The sequence below is a fragment of the Brienomyrus brachyistius genome, chromosome 14, assembly GCF_023856365.1.
Source record: "Brienomyrus brachyistius isolate T26 chromosome 14, BBRACH_0.4, whole genome shotgun sequence".
Lineage (NCBI taxonomy): Eukaryota > Metazoa > Chordata > Actinopteri > Osteoglossiformes > Mormyridae > Brienomyrus > Brienomyrus brachyistius.
This window is the reverse complement of record NC_064546.1, coordinates 4,466,300-4,483,474: the sequence shown is the minus strand read 5'-3', so window position 1 is coordinate 4,483,474 and position 17,175 is coordinate 4,466,300. Positions and strand designations below refer to the sequence as shown.

General features: G+C 46.1%; 1 protein-coding gene across 3 annotated transcripts in view; it reads right to left on the bottom strand.

The window, feature by feature from the left end:
• Positions 1-17,175, bottom strand: part of mapkbp1 (mitogen-activated protein kinase binding protein 1) — a 42,955-nt gene that overhangs the window by 25,006 nt on the left and 774 nt on the right. For all 3 annotated transcript variants that reach the window (XM_048973985.1, XM_048973986.1, XM_048973987.1), the window contains exons 2-5: positions 13,243-13,334; positions 2,901-2,963; positions 2,278-2,335; positions 406-576 (exon numbers count right to left, since the gene is read on the bottom strand). In XM_048973985.1, the coding sequence (XP_048829942.1) occupies positions 406-576; positions 2,278-2,335; positions 2,901-2,963; positions 13,243-13,334 (384 nt within the window). The remainder of the gene's footprint in view (positions 1-405; positions 577-2,277; positions 2,336-2,900; positions 2,964-13,242; positions 13,335-17,175) is intronic.

The window sequence follows — 17,175 nt, the reverse complement described above, 5'->3', positions numbered from 1 at the left end:
ATCAGTAGAGGATGCCACATTCAATAGGCTCTCAAGTGGAAAACTAGGAATTACATCCACCCCTCACCTTCTCCCAGCTTAGAAGGTCATTATTTCCTAACACACAATGCAAAAGAACATGCTTTTATATGTTCATTTCTCAGATCCACAAAAGGTCTCGTTTAAAGTTTGCTTTATGCTAAAAGACTGGAATGTTCCATTCTGAGATTAGTGTGGGAATTTGAGATTGAGAGAGAAAAGCCTTGGATTACATTAACATCAGCGTTTCTAAACCCAGTGCTTGGGAACCCCAGACAGTCTGGGTACAGGCACGTTGGAAGCCGGGAAGGAGCGACTAGTTCATGGTACGACCCGCAAGCCAGAACAAGGTCAGACATGGACGACGAGCCAGACATAGGGCAGTACCTTCCAGGCCCAGACGTTGATGATCATGTCGTGTTGGTAGCCCACGCTGACGATGTACTTGCTGTTGGGGGAGAAGGCCACGCAGGACACCCCGTACTTGTGCTCCTGGAGCTCGGCGACCTGGCTGCGCTCCAGCACGTCCCAGACCCGCACGGCGGGCATATGCCCACTCTGACGGGCAAAGGAATTCGCATTCAGTGACAACAGCAACCCTCAGACGCTCGGATCGGCACTCGTGCTACACGGAAGCAGCCAAACCGCTTTCCACAAAAAGAAAACATTCACATGGATCAATACCTGCCCAAATACGCCTTATTCTTACAGCCGAAAAGAAAGACTAAGACCCATTCCACATTTCATTGACAATTTCAGACCGTTAGATTCCATGACGGTGATATCTGCACAAAGCTAGTCATATTAAATGACTTGAGCCCCCAAAAAGGAGCAGTGGGTTCGTTAGGGGTTTGTGGTAAGCCAACATGACACACTACATAGCAAGTGGAAATCACCAGTTAAGCGGAGCCGTGTTTGGACTGTGGGAGGAAACCGGAAGACCCACAGGAAACCCAGGGAACAAGGGAAAAACTTGGAAATCCGGGGCTGAGAGGCGACAGCTTTCCAGGCAGAACCTCTAAAGTCAAGCCACGCAACCTTCCATTATACAGCAACGTCATAGCTTGAGGAGGACCCTTCGCTTAGCACTGCCTCTGCCTCCACCTCTGTCTCCAGTCGGCTTCCCCTGTTTGCAGAACCGCTCCCGGCCTTCAAGGGCTCACGTTCGCCGGTTATCTAAACAAATGCCGAGCAGGGAGCGGCGACGGCAAAGAGGAGAGGCTGTTCTCCCGGGAGCTCCTGCATTGCTGGAGTGGACAAATGTTTACACAGATAAAAGGAGTGTTTCCTAAAGGGTTCAGATGTGCTGCAAACACAGCTACTAGCCTACAGCGTCCGGGCCTGGGAGACGCTGGGTCACAGGCAAACAGGTCGTTTCAGGGTGTAGCATTACTAGATCAAACAGCTTTCAACCTGAGGCCTTTAAATCTTATTCAGAATACTGAGGTATGGTTCTGTGGTCTCTACCTATTCAAGTAACAAAATGAAGAATGAAATTCTTGCTGAGGGCTCAGCTCGCATGCATCAAGAGGACTGCCTTCGACAACTACATCCCTGATCATTCTGACAGAACAGGTGAGAACAGGTTAGGCACTGAGCTGCAGCTCAACCAGAGATCACGAGTTGCTTAATCCTGAGGGACAATATAGCATTTACCTGGAGGCTTCTCATACTACAAGATCCTTAAACATATCAGCTTACAGTTCATCTGATCTTGTAAATGTCATATTACATGTCAACTTATTATGAAAAAAAAGCATAGATGACTCAGCCAAAAGGCCACAGTTTCAGGTCAGATATGCAAAGCTCTCTTGATGAGAGATGGGAAATGATTTACAGTCAGATCTGGGGATTCCTAGGATCAGAGTCAGGAAGGTCAAAGTCCTCTGCGTGACCTGGGTCCGGCTTGCTTCCGACTCCTCAGGCCACTGTATGCAGAGCCTGGCCCTATTCCCGGAGGGGACGACTGAGTGCACATCACATATGAGCTCACATATACTGTGTGTATTATCACTGACAAGAGTCCTTAGGGAGTTCAAAGTGGAGAGGGGGGGTCTTTCAAAGAACAAAATCACAGTTCGCCTCATCACTTGCAATCATGAGCGTATCTTCCCAAAACCATATACATCACAAAAGATCCTTTTGCAATACAGACGCAACACAACACATTGGGACAGATTGAGGAATTCCCTGTACATGTCCTGCACCTTCTGCTGCACAGCTTCTCTCCTATAAGCCTCACAGCACCGTGGGACTCACCTCTCCAGTGACCAGGTACTTGCCATCGGGAGAAAACGCTACAGTTGTGATTGTTTTCCTAGAGAAAAAAAAAAGAGCAACTTTTTCAGTCAGTTATTTGCCCTTCACCCCCGATGCACCTACACCTATGGCAATATTAAATAAAAAGTATTTTTGGTTGTTTAAAAAAAATAAATAAAAATAGGTGCATGGTCAGAATAATGCTGCTGCCTGAAGGTCTTAATGGAGCTTCGAGGGAACATACACGCAGTCAAACTCCAAATGAGGAAAAGGAAAGCGAGCACTCGTCCGCATGGGCCTTGGCGTGGGACGGGACGGAGGGTGGGAACATGCCGACTGTTAGCAACAAACATCTGGATGGAGCACAAGGGGGGCTGCTGCTCATGCTGAGATCTTAGGGAGTGTTTAGGTAAAGCGAAGCTGATTGTGGCACAGCAGTCCGCTCTAGCAGGCAGCTGGGCAAAGCACCCCTCAGGAAAATGCAGCTGAAAGAGGCATGTAACCTGATCTGCCCCAGTAAGCACTGGCACAGAAGATGCAGACTGGCACCTGTTGCTTTGCGTTCCCACGTGCCGGAGTGCTGATCACCTGCTTTTAATCACTAATTTTGGACATCTGCTCACCTGGAGCTGTTGAGGATGTGATGCTGCTTGTTCTTTTTAGGGTTCAGCAGGACCACCACACACCTGGGGACAGAAATACAGGAGGTCTGTGATGAGGGTGAAGAGATCAGACATCTGCAAACGTCAGGCACCTGCAACTTTATGCAACTAATGCAGTAATTACTGCAGATTCCATTATTATTCTGTGTTTTTTAAATTTTTTTATTTCTATTTTTAAAAAGTTTAAAAATAAATACCCATATCAGGTATGGAAACCAAAAGCCAACAGGTCATCATTTAAACAGCTCTGCTTAAGGTCACTGCAAAGGCCAGTGAGAGGGGAAATGACCAGCTGTCAGTTTAGTTGGTTGCACTGCACGCTTCACCAATCAGAGATTCTCTTACATACGGCATAAGCATTCAGCAGGAAGGTGTTCCAAAACAAACCGTGGACCAGGCAGGTCTCATAACATGAAAACGCAGCCAAGCTGCGGGTAAACCTTAATCAGCAAGTCTGGTAGAAACGAGAGCACGCTCACCTAGGTTTAAGGGGCAGGAAACCTCAGTTTTGGCTTAATTCTATATACTGCTCTTCCTTAGACCGAAAACATACAGGATGTTAAGCTGAAGCCCTCAAACGCATTTAAAAAAACAAAACACAACAAAACACAAAAAGTACTTGCAAGGAAAAATGCTTTCCACAGACTATACAAATAAGCACTGAAGACAGGGGGAAAAAAAGAAAAAAAAGAAAAAAAAAAAAAAACAGGTTCATATTGTGTATAAACATCTACTGAATGTAGCCCTTTTCACTGGAGGAATGGCAGTTGGGAGCCAACACTGCCTCTAAAACGTGGATTTTCCAAGGCTGCCTCAAAGACTTGTCTGTCCTCTATACTCATTTACGTAGGTGTGGCCCTTTGCGGCTCCCTCCGGGGGCCCTCGCCACTGTGCATCTTCCAGCCGTGACACTCTTAACACTCTCATACACGGAGGCTTCCAGAAGACTGAGGGAAGCCATTGTGAGGCTCTATATAACACCAACCCTCTGCCTTCCCAAATATTGACCATCAGGCCGAACGGGGCAGTTTTTTCTATTTTTTGCTACCAACTAGCTTGGTGGCTTAAGGGCATTTTTTGGGTGTGCAGTAACAGCTGCGTAATTACCAAGGAGAGCCAAGGAACAGAGAAAGAGGAAGTGACCTGTGAGCCCGTGCCACATGACTCACTGGCCACAAAACCACATCCCCGCTACAGCATGCCGCTTTCCAGCTAGCAGTAAGAGGAAGAGCGAGGGGCCATTGACCAATAAATCCATTATGGGACCCAGGTATAAATAGACAGAACTTTAGGAGGACTGAGACGGATCAGAACAACGACACCGGTTACACATTCTTATGAGCCCACAATCACTCTCTTAATATCTGCAGCTTCCGGGGGGGTCATTGCTGTTCCAGGCCCTGTTGTACTAACCTTGCACTTGTTAACATCAAGCCAATTCCAGAAGCTAGGAGCAACTCTAGCCATCAGATGTCTTGTTTCGCAAGTTCTCAAATATTAGGTCTTGGGAAATAAGCTTCCAACACAGTAGAGCAGATCACTGGATGGCCAACGTAGCCTTGTCTGCCAAGACAGATCTCAGATCCCAGATCCTATGGAGTGACACTGAAACAACTTTGTTCTCTGCACTGAAATTCTGTTCCAGCTCTCCAACACCTTTAAAACATCAAAAATAAACAGGAGTTGTCAAGCTGGTAAACTGATGCAGTGAGACTCTTGCCGTTGAGGTTTGCTAAGCAAGACTGTCACTTTCTGTAAATTGCTCGTCTCTCCAGAGAATGAAATTAAGTGCAAACCACCAAACTGGTTCAGCTACACAGACTTAAGGAATCTTATGAAACGTATCTCACATATGCTTTAGCCCTTAAATGAAGATCTTAAGAATGTACATTTATCTGATGATCCAGAATGAACCCAAAACAAAATGCTATGTAGCATCACAATAGATGCAAAACACACATGACATTTCCACCCTCTCTTTAGTTGACTGAAAAGAAAACAGGATCTTCCACATAGGTGTGAAAACCAATGAGATGTCACTCAAAAGATAACAGGTCAGTGTCAGGCTGTTCCTCAGAATCCTTGGAATTCAACTGTTCAGTGGCCTGGAGTAAATTGAAGAGGCACCCCTGAGATTCAAAGCAGAAATTTTCAGGTTATGAAGTTCCAAGCATAAACGCTGGTATCGGCTGCCCCAAAGCACGGTCACTCAGTGGGACGCAAGTCCGAAGAAAATGGTGATGAAAGAAAGAGGAACGAGAAGTTGTCAGACACAATCCAGCACACACACAAAAACTGGAACCGTCAACTGGAGACGGGTGACTCCCCCGGGGCTGAGGGTGGTTCCCGGTGCGGACGTGTCCGATTTCAGGCCGAAGAACGAGCTTGTAACCTGCAGCGAGGATGGGGGGAGCTGGAGAGCCCCTCATCCTCAGTGAAGCAGAGTGATAGACGCTAAGGAGTGGTTCTGCGCGCTTGGGGGACGTCACTGGCTTCACTACAAATGTTTGCCCAAACAAACAAACAAAACGCACAGAGTAATTCGAGCCCTGTGTACATGATCCACACATGATTCACACATGTGACACGCATGACGTTCAGCAGCAGGGGCGACATACAGCGGTGGGCAATATGCTCAGCGGGTGCTCACTAAGCGGCGAAGCACTTCTTACCTTACTCTCAAAGATTTACATAAAACCCGGTTAATTCTGGCCACGTCTTTGTGTGGCGGCAGTGAGGTCAGGACCCCGCGGCAAGCGGATGGGCAGATGCAAACAAGGCATCGAGCGTTTAGAGGAATTACTGCAGGGATGGAGGAAGGAATTAAAAAAAGAAAAAAGGCAAGCTTCCCGTTTCAGCAAATCTGGTATTTAAAGCACAAATGAAAGGCTTTGTCAAGAGGAGGTTCAGGCCCAGCACTGCGGCCCTTTTCTGTAAATTGATGTTCCTCCGTTATTAGACCTACAATAAAGTAACAGCAGAAACAAGAGGGAAGGACAGGCTGCTGATTAACACTTGAGAGCAGCTGACAGCTTCCTGGAGGGAAACAGCGAACTGAGATTGGGAGGGAACCAAAAAAAAAAAGAATAATATATGAATGTGGGGTGTGGGGGAGGAAGGATGCTGACAGTACCTGCATGTTTCGGCTGTTCCTTCCACGATACAAGAGCTCGTTCGGCAACAAACCATTAAAAACGTCCTGGGGTCCATTAAGGTTAATGACTCGGACACCGAGAGAGGCAGCACATATTGGGTCTCCACGCTGTCAAAAACCGGGCCGGGGGCATCGGTGCAGCTCTGCATTTTCCACCTTTCTCTCCTCTCTCCTTACCCGAAACACGGGGGCCTCTCTCTGCACATTCTTGAACCTCGAGGGGATCCTGCAGGCTTATGACAGCCGGCTGCTGGCACAGCTCTGGGGGAGGACGGAGGGCGTGTAGGTTTGACGGAGATTTCCAGGTGTGCTGTGGCCCAGTGTACGGAAAAGCAGTCGCTCTCACTGTCATGGCTTCCCGTCGCTTCCCAGAAGAAGTTTGGTGAGAACCGAATTCCTCAGTTCTCCGATGCTTAAGGCTTATTATGGAAATATCTACCCCCCCCCCCCCCCCCCTTAAATCTGACAAAGTGTGAGGCAGCTGAGCTCAGTGAGGACAGAGGGGGTGCAGGCACCATGTTGGTGAGACTGCTCCGCTGACTGCAGAATGTTGATAAAACGTTCATTTTTAAGCCCATACCCCATTCCCAACCTTACCTTGCTTTGACCTGCCCAAGGGGGGGGGGGGGGGGGGAAATCAAACCGACGCCACTAATAACAGAAAAGCCACTGATACGGTTCATTCACAGATCTGCAGTGAAAGAGAGCCAACACTACGAAAAGGGCGTGCGTTTGCACGTGGGAGTGACAACGGCAAGGCGTCAATGTGCACACATCACGAGTCTGAAACAAAGGGACGTGTGCAAGCAGAAGACTTAACCAGGAGGCACAGCTCACACGTTACTGCATTAAAGCTTTAAAAGGGCTCAACGGGGGCTGGTAAATGAGTATGTAAAGCAGAACTCTTCTGCATGTCGACCCCACGTGCATGAGGAACGTCGCGGCAGTTCCTTGAGTCTCCACCTCCCGCAGCGGCACACAGGAGCCATTAATCTGCAGAAGCTTGGGCTCACTTAAAGCTTATTTACAGCGGGCATTCAAACGAGAAATGTACCACTAATGTGAATAAAGAAGGGGACCTGGGTTGGGGGGAATCCATGCATGCAGAGACATCGATTCATGCATAATTAAAGAGAAGCTGATATCACAATAAGAGCCACAGCGTACTGCGTTACTGGAATGAAGGGCAGTTCTTCCAGGCGGGAAATAGGAATGAATGCTGCACTCATTCATTGTCCAAGTAGCACTAGTCACACAATTATGGATTATTTAATAGAAAGAGTGGTAAGTCTAAGTTCCCTGTGTGTCCCTTTGTGGGGGGAGGGTGATCAGCAGTCACACAGCAGCCTGGGGAGTCTCAGCGCCGGGGGCCATCACTCTCTCCCTGCTGACTGCAGTGCCAGCACAGCGCACCCAACCCCCCCCCGGCGTGTGGCAGATGATGGCTGACGGTGGCTAAATACGCAACGCTTAGGCAAGAGCTCTGGGAAACGTGTGAACCTCTGCAAACCACCTGAGAGAGAGAGAGAGACAGACCTGAAGGAAGGTGTCCACAAAGACATATAGCCACCCGCCTGGCTGAGAGCTCGGATCCTGCCCTGGCCAGATCACCCGGAACGTTCTGCAACTAGAAAGTCACAGCTGGGTGCAGCAACAAGGCACAGAGCCCCCAAAAAAGTCCCTCACTGACAGCAAGATGAAACGTTTTAGTGTTCACAGCTGCAGCATGAAAGGACGGCCCTCAAATACGCTGGATCCAGCGCCGAGGTGCGTCAGTGACAGGCCCCTGCTGTGTGCGGGACGGCTGGGGAGAGCAGGCAGGGGCGCAGGGGGACAGATGGACTGGCCCGTCTGGGGGCTGTCAGGACAGCGCAGATTCAGCCGTAGGATCTGATGCCACAGAGAAGTCATGCGGCAAGGCCAGCCTGGCCATCCCTGGGGGGTGGCGAGGGGGCATATCTATCAGAAGGGGGGCAAGCTGTTCATTCCGATCACACGACTTCTCTCAACGAGTGTTTCACTCCGTCCATGAGCAAGTCAGCAGCCTAGATACTGCCCCCAGTATGCGACCTGCAGCGATCGCTTGAGTGCCTCTGCGCCGCAAGACCAGCTCAGTAGATGCCCAGCAAGCAGAAGCTGCGCGTCTGCACGTGGTGTGCACTGCGATGGACTCCTGCAGAGAAGGTGGCGGCCACCCTGCTCCCTGATCCACATCTCTTACGATAAATATATACAGCGTGGAGGCGCTGCTTCCCCGTCAGCGACAGGTGGGCCCCATGCGGCCCGTCTTGGCAGGTGCCCGAGTACCTACCTGCTCAGAGGGCAGGGCTGGCATGGAGCTCGTCCTCGAGGACCACGTGCCCCAGACGCTGGCAGCCGCCAGCTTCGCACACGACTGTCCCCACCTGCCTCGGCGATCCTGACCCACTTTCGGGAAAAGAAACCCTGACACACATTTACATATGAGCTTCCCCTTGACAATTCCATTCCCCCCCCCCCCCTTATTTAAATGCATACAGCTAAACCTCGATAGTTTCAGCTGTGAAACTGTGAGCAAGAACACGACAATGATCGCTGAGATCTAGCCCAGAGATTTCAGTGCAACAAAAAGCTTAATTCCAAGGAACGAATTCCAAAGGAAATATTTAGTTTATCTATATGACGAACTCCATCTTCTTTTGACGCAAAGACAAAGGAGACCCGCATGTTTTATCATATGATCTGACCGAGAGAACACACCATGACAGCTGGGAAAATCAGAATGCCTGTACAACTATGCAAATATTTCAGGTATTGCCAATTACACTAGAACATAAATGCTGTCAACTGAGAGGAATTCAGTAGCTCGGGCACAACCCCCCAGGCTGTTTATCAGCATGACAAAATCAAGAGGAGGCTGAAGGCACGGAAATCTGCCCTCCGCGCCATCAAGGCTTTAAGCGATGATCAGTGTACCTCCACCACCGATCCTGATTATCCAGTATCTCCAGGCCTAGCTGAATATATCCGCCAATACAGTCCGCCATATTTGCAAGGCATACACAATGCTGTAAAAAAGGACACTCAATGTCAATAATACACTAATTACTTCAATTATGCAGTCAGACCCACTACAGAAATTTGCGAACAAGTATTGCCACTTAAAATCCTAATTTCAACATAAAGGATCTATTGTGCCTATATTCATTCATGGTCTCTACTGGCGATTCAGTGGGACAATGAATAAGGACTAAATGGACGCTATTAACAAACCTATAAAGGGCTATTTATTAGAGCAGCATAATTGGATAAAGGCAAATCCTCTTAGAAATTAAGCACAGATAAGGAAACTACACATAAAACAAAAGCATGTCAGTCAGCCACACCAGAAAACCGCAAGGCAGGTAATAACCTAAAATACACCGCTGTCTAGTCCAGAGGCTCAAACCTGTGGTTCCTCCATATCCATCATATGGAAGAGGAGCACAGCTGCCCCGAGGACGGCTCACCTTCTACGGGGAGCCCGAAAGGATTTAGCTGTTCCCTGGGAACAGACTTGGCTAAGAGTCACATTTGGGGCAGATTAAACTGACATACCAGAGGGGATTCTAGAAAAAGTGATTTACACCAGAGGGCTGAAACATCAATTCTGCAGGTTGTGCTCCACAGCACAGCATGTGTGCGACCTAAGAGCTTCCAGGCCAACCAAGGTACTTGCTGCTCAGGTGAGCCATGCGGCGGAGTATTTCTTTAGAAGTACCTCAGACTTTCAGAAGAACCGGCCTCCCAGCACCCAGATCTGAAAGTCAGGGTTCGAAAGTGCTTCTGTGACAAAGGACTCCCCCCTCAAGCTTAGAAATGAAACCAAGGTGAAAGTGACACTCATCCACTGAAGAACAATGTTCTAGCATTAAGGTACCTTTGTTACTCTCCAATAAACGTCCATTCAACATTTTTAAAAGTTGAATAATTTAGCACTATTCCTAAAGGCCTCCTGTTTCCAAGAAATTTTTTTAAAAAGTAAATATGCACCATAATCCCCGTGTTTACCAACCCGGTCCTTGGGGCCCCCGACAGTCCGTGTTTTTGTTCCTTCCCAGCTCTGTCAAACAGTCCACAGGACAGACAGTCCTACTGGAAGGTTGGGGGGGGGGGGGGACCCCAGGAACTGGGTTGGCAAACACTGCTGTAGCCTCAGAAATCACATTTGAAGGCCAAATACTTGAACCTGATGCAGCGGTTTCAGATGCGCTTTTAAAACCTGACACAGGTTTTTATACTCACTGCGTCAGCATCACGACACACGGAGGGGAGCAGGGAACAGCCCCTATTTCCCATCATACTGACATGGCCACTGAGCTGGTTGCAGCAGTGATATCACAGTAAGAGCTACACAATACTACAATCAGGGAGAATATAAAGGTATTTATATTTACTGCGATCTCCAGCAAGTGTCTTTATCAGAGGTCATAAATCCTATAGCTGAAAGGTGTTCAAACGCAGTATGTATTATATAACATGTTGGAAAAATAGATGTAGTTTATTGTTGATTTTACGTTCGTTGAAGTTTCCACTTTTTAACAACTATATAAAATAATGTTTTTGTTATAGAAACTCAGGTGGGAAAAAAAAAAAATGTACGTTTTCAGGGTTGCCAAATCTCATGTATCTGCCGTGACACTTTCAGACTCACGCAGGAAATCTTACAGCAAATTTATATTGTTCCATTATAAACCTAAAATTACCTACGTCAAAAATGTATTTACACAGTTAAATACCTGAAACAGTCAGGTATTGATTACATGCAATGTTTATACAACTAATAGGCTACTTAAATATATATCACACTAAATAGTTAGACATTATGTTCTTCCCGACCTTTGCTTCAAGAAATTCTCTCTAACTAGACCTCTTTAAATTTTTGTTGAATACCCCTGGTCTACAGCAGGTAGGGCTGCATGATATCATTGCGATTTAATCGCGATTTAATTGTGATTACATGGTGCATATTTGGTAATCACCAAGACTTTAGATGACGGGTGTCCAGACACCAGCTTTTCTGTAGTGTATGGATGTTTACTTGCGTCCCAAAATTTGGTAAGTGGATATGAAGTAGTTATTAATTTATGAAATTCGGTTAGCGGAACAAGCCACATAATGCTGCTTTTGTATAACATGGAAGCGATAAGCACTGAAGTCGTGGTGAAGAAAGGGACAGATCAGCAGCCACAGCATCTTTTAAAAGAGGAGAAAATGGGCTAAAAACAAGATAAAAAAAGATGTTGATGGTGTGGTGCTACTTTTTGCCGATAAAAGTCCAACACGTTTATGAAAGATATGCCAAATTTATACCGATTACTAACTTTTGGGCGTCACATCTCATTAAGATTTTAGGCATACTACTAATCTGCTTACCAAATTGGTTGTGTAAGTAAATGTCCATATAGTACCAAAAAGCCAGTGTCCATACAAATGTTTACACTTATCATCTAAAGCCTTGGTGATTATGGCAAATGTGTCACAGAATGGAGATTAAATTGCAATGTGATATCATGTAGCCCCAAGCCTAATGTATCACAGGCGTACATTTCAGATAGTCAGGTGGCTCATTAGGACACAGAGGACATATGCAGACTTAGGGATGGTTGATGAATTCTGGTACTTCGAGGAACTGGGAGGAGATTCTCTGGCAGCGGAAATACATGGTTTGTAAGAACCCAAGGCTTGCCACAAGCAGCAAGAGAGAACAAGTCAAGCCTACATTTGGACTGGATGCACAGATGATTCACAGCTTTTGAAGTACAAATGATGAAAGTGTGCAGTGAATGCAGAGGTATTTTGGGTTATGAGGATTGCACCGAAACACACAGACATCCCCTAAGACCATACAGCTGCTGACTGCACATATTTAGGAGTCTCTGAGGTCCAGTGTGTGGCAGTGGGGGCTAAGGGACCCTTTGTTCTTGGGAGAGGAGTTAAGGACAATTCTGGTCAAAGTGAGCAGAGAGTCACAATGAAAATGCACGTGCGCACACACACGCACACGGAGAATCGTTATCATCCCTAGTCCTCAATCCACCCGCCACATCATCAATAGACCTTAATGGAATCATGGCTCAATGGCTCCCAATTCAGCAGAAACATTATTCAGTTTAACAGTGCCTCACACACAAACCCCTCCACAGCAAAGCAGGTTGGGAGGTCTCAAATTTGAACTCATGTTACAAAGAAATTAACTACTGCAAACCTTGCATAAAAATGTTCAGGACTGTAAAAACCTAAGGATACGCACCACATTAACTCAACATCAATTATGAAAGACAAATACCCCTCCCAGACCTCTCAGATTTAAAACACTATTGTCAGACTTTTTAAATATTTAAAGAATTAAAACGCAAAAACGGGGGAAGATTCAGGAAACTCCAGGAAGAAATCAGGACAATTACAAGGGCGGTGTGTTGAGCTGTCAGTCACTGGTAACATCAATCCCTGTGCTCTCATTTAACACCCCAACCCCACCCCCCTGTCCCCCATGACTCCCACCAAGTTAGTTTTACATCTTACTCATCTTTCCACTAGACCTCCCAGCAGCCTTTGAGGTAAACGTGCTCAGTCAGTTACACCACCTGCCAAACACCTTCATTTCTCTCTCTCTTTTTTTTAAGATGTTTCTGGTTACCCAGCTGACTCTGCATTAATTACAGGGAGTTTTGCACCTTGTTATGGGAAACTTGCAGGCACCTGAGAGATTGGAAGGGGAATCTTCTCCAGCTTCTACACTTCCCACGATGCTAGAATACACATCTTCATTTCCAAAGGATATCTGAGCCAAGACAGTCTAAGCTCCAGCAGAGAGTCCCCCCACCCCATAAGAATCACTTTTGTTTCTCTTAGATGATTACGTCAAAACAAAAAAACTTGGCTATCAAACAATGTAGTGCTTGGAGCAGCTGGCTTTTCAGTCTTGCTCACAGGCCCAATGGCGACATGAGCAATGGGACTTGAACCCATGACCTTCCGGACACAGGCAATGAGCCCTAAACCACAGAGCTACAGAGCACCGACAGCCATTCACATCTTCAATATGGAGGCCAATATAAGTAGTACTTAGTCTTTACATTAAATGAGGAGCCTCCAGATTCACCCAGGGTAAGAGGGAAATGTACTTACCCTGCTGGGTATGCCACAAGACCAGAACAGGGATCGCAGGCCAATGCGCGGTTACCCGAGGCTGTAATGCCGATCACCTTCTCCAGAGTAACCTGCAAAAGATGGAAATGATTAAGGTCCCACTCACCAGCAAACACGATTACTGGGGTAAGAACTTAACATATCCTCCAGGAGTCAGACAGCCATAAGAGAAACAAGCGCTTCAACGACTCTGAAATGCTACTTTGTGCTTCCTGAAAGAAAAATATACTCAGCGGTCTATAGGACTTTGCCGTTGCCAAAGACACATACAGTAAAGCTCCAGCAAACAACGACACCCTAAAAACAGGGAGGATAAAGAGACAGGCATCTGAGGGTAAGGATGATGCAGGAACTGTGTTTTTCCAAAAAATTAACTGCGGTGCCCAACAGCACTACTGTATTGGGTAGAAACTGTTACAAATCTGTCCTGGCAGCTCTCAGCTGAGTCTCTCTCTCTCTCTCACTTAATTCCAGTACCTGACCGGGTCACCTCGAAGGAAAGCTTCTTGTAAATCATGGGCCTCCTGTCGCCCTATAAGACTCTCCCATCCTGCAAGTATCAGGAGGCAACAATACCAGCCAAGATTTCCACAGAGCAATGCTGCTAATGGAACAACAAAAAAGGGGGTAACTGAATAAGGAGTAATGAAGGTCACAAAGGACAGCAATGGTTATTACATAGTGTTATGAGAGAAAACACCAGGCAACCAAAAAATAAGAAATCAGCTCTGGCTCAATTTCGTAAAGAATCAGTAAATACATCATTAAAACAAAGGCAGGCTTGCAGAGTCAGCTATTATCGTAGAGTTTCTTGCGAACAGCTGCGCCTGTAGGCTGAGGCGCTTACAGCAGGTCCCTTGGGCTTCATTAGACCGTCTCTGCAGCATTTTCCAGTCCGTAGCCTCACATCACCCCGTGAAACACGGCAGTCTGACACCCTGAGCTCCATGCAAGCCTCGCAGACACAACCTCCTCCGCAGTTGCAAGCCGAGACGACTCCGGGAACGAGACGGGCATTCTGCGCAGACACCCCTCAGGGGCGGCACCCAAAGTACACAGACAGCTTCATACATGCTACAAAAATCAGAGTACTGCCACCTGTCGCTTTTAACCTTCGAATCACACCTCTTCGCAGCTGTACACTTAGCGCATCCAGCCTGCCTTTTCGAAGGTCCGTTTATTTTCCAACAGCTTCAATAAAAGACATTCCTTCAGACTTTGCTGACAGCCTTCCAATGAAAGCCCCAAAACAGAGGGCATCCACCATTTCAGTTCAGGCAATTGCTTTTTTTACACTACAGGTTAATGCCACCAGTGAGGGACATCACCCACCACCAACTACAACTTCTGATGGATCCCAGTTTCAAATCCAAGATCAGGCTCATTAAATACCAGTGTGACCTACTTGGGCATTGAAATTACATCCATACATTTTAAACAACTACAAACTGTCTAAACAACTAAATGACGGTAAGCATTTAAGCCGGCCTTAGCAAAGACGTGTCACTCCCAACAGCTATAGTCCTGCTTCAAAACCGTTATGTGACTTTTAGCTGCATGGTAAATAAAAGGATCCCTGCAGCCTGCAGAATTTCATCCCGAAACCCTTCCAGGTGCCAGCAGGCCTGCATGGCCCAGCGCATATTTCAAACACCCTGGACTTTCTGCCAGTCTCTGTAAAGCCTGTGGCTTTATGATAGAAAGCATAACTCCGTGACTTTAGGGACAGAGTCCAAAGCATGTCAGTTACTTGTAAACTACATTTCAGTTCAAATTAAAGAGCAAATCCATAACTAAAGAACTCCAGAGGAGATTTAAAAACACACCGCATTTAACAGTGAAGCTAGTTCAACTAGTTAATCTTTACCGCACTTTGCCTGGCAATTAACAGCCACGAATACAACAGGAAGTGACATCACAGAAGTACTGAAACAAGAAGGCAGCTACTGACAATGAAATGGGATCACACACATTTGTGGGCATGGGAAGGGGCTCTAGAGACTTAACGTCATTTAGAGTATTGTTTTGTTTACATTTATTAGACTATAACATTTGCTTTAAGTTAAAGGAGTTTTCGGCCTGGATTTTAAACTCGATCATCAGCACTGTTTCCCTTCGGCCTGGATCTGGGCACTGGCACCAAACAGGTGGTGGAGAAGAGGATAACAGCGAGGTCAAAGGGGCACACTCCAGCAGCTCTAATCAGCTGCAGCACTGAAGCCACGTGGGACTAACACTGAAACGCGAGCCTGAAATTTATATAGAAAAAAATAAAATCCCACAAGTGGGACGAAAAGCAAATCTCCCCTTTGGCTCTCTCAACACACAGGGGGGACCCTCTTTGCTTAAGTCATCCGTGAGATCAGAGGCAGCGAGTTTTCCCTGTGTCTATCATCTATTCCCTGTTCCTACTGATGAGAAATGGTAATTGTCACAGGCAAGAATAAAATTTAAACTGAATCGCCTCTCAACTAGGCAAAATCTAAAAAAATGAGCGAACAACATGTCAAAATGATTAAACGAAGCTCAATACATTTCAACAGAATACAAAGCCTAACAGAAAAGACATTTAACACCCAATTTTTAAAACATTCGCTACAGCTAAAAAAATATTGCAATGGCATGATTCGAAGGTTTAGGGGATTATCCCTGCAGCCAAGCACAATTTTCACATTTTATAAAAGGAGAGGGTGCTGTAGGACTTCCTCATATAATGTGTACGGGGGCATATAGACCAAATAGAGACCAAAGCCAATAGCAGGGGCTTGGTAAAAAGGAAACCACATAAACTGAAGATATTAAGCTGGATCAGCATTTCAAAAAGCACGGAAAGCGGGAGCTGCAAAACCTCTGAAATTCAATGTAAAGCTGATGTAAAGTGACCGACAACCCCCAAGCCACCCTGTAATAACTTTATGTGTCAGCAGCGTTAGGAGATTAACGGGGCTATCCTTATGGCAATATTTTCCAGTAGAGATCATCCAGCATGACAGCACCCTCTCGTCGAGCATGCAAGAGCTCCGACGCCACATCTGGAGAGCAGCTGCATCACTGGCGGATCAATGAACTAAAGTTATTGGGGCTAAATAACAAACCCTACTGGACAAAAGAATCACAAGACCTCGTGAGCCGTTAAAATACACTGTAAGAGGCTAAGGTCCACGTTACAAGTATTTAACAAGCAGACACCAAGTCTTACGTATAAGGTATACACAAAACCACCTTAACTGAAGTGTACATAAATATCCCATAAATCTTATTAAAACACACATATACATAGTCATCCTACAAATCACTGAATGATTCAAATGCCACATGACCCGAAGAGAGGTTTCAAAAATGGAAACGAATAAGGCTTATTAGACGGGAAACTATGAAAAAAAATCTTCGCTATAAATTCCGTTTATATTACACTTTTACGGAGGCGCCGGCGACACCATGATGGTACAGGGTCAGGAGCTAACGCTCCGTTTCGGTGATGTCAGGCAAAAGGAACAAAAAAGGTATTCCTTACAGCAAAATCAGGCTCCATCTTTTATTTCCCAATATTCTTATCCCGGTATATGTCATTCATTAAATGTTGAATATACTGATTACACTATATACGACTACGCCAAGCGCGTGCCCTGGAGACAAGGTAAAATATACGACTGTTGCTTATTTTAAAAAGCAACTGCGTTTGTATTAAATTTGAGCTAGAGACAGTATTATAGTTCACTGCCGTAAATTATGCAATATTATTCTGCCGGATAATGGCATGGTTATTTAAAGCACGGAGCGGGTTTTAAATGGACCAGAACCACCCAAAAAAAGACACCCAAACAAGGCATTCTCGTATAGCAAAAATGAAATGCAGATGCACAAATTATAAGCATGCGGGCAAACTGATCCTACATGCACAACTTACTGCAT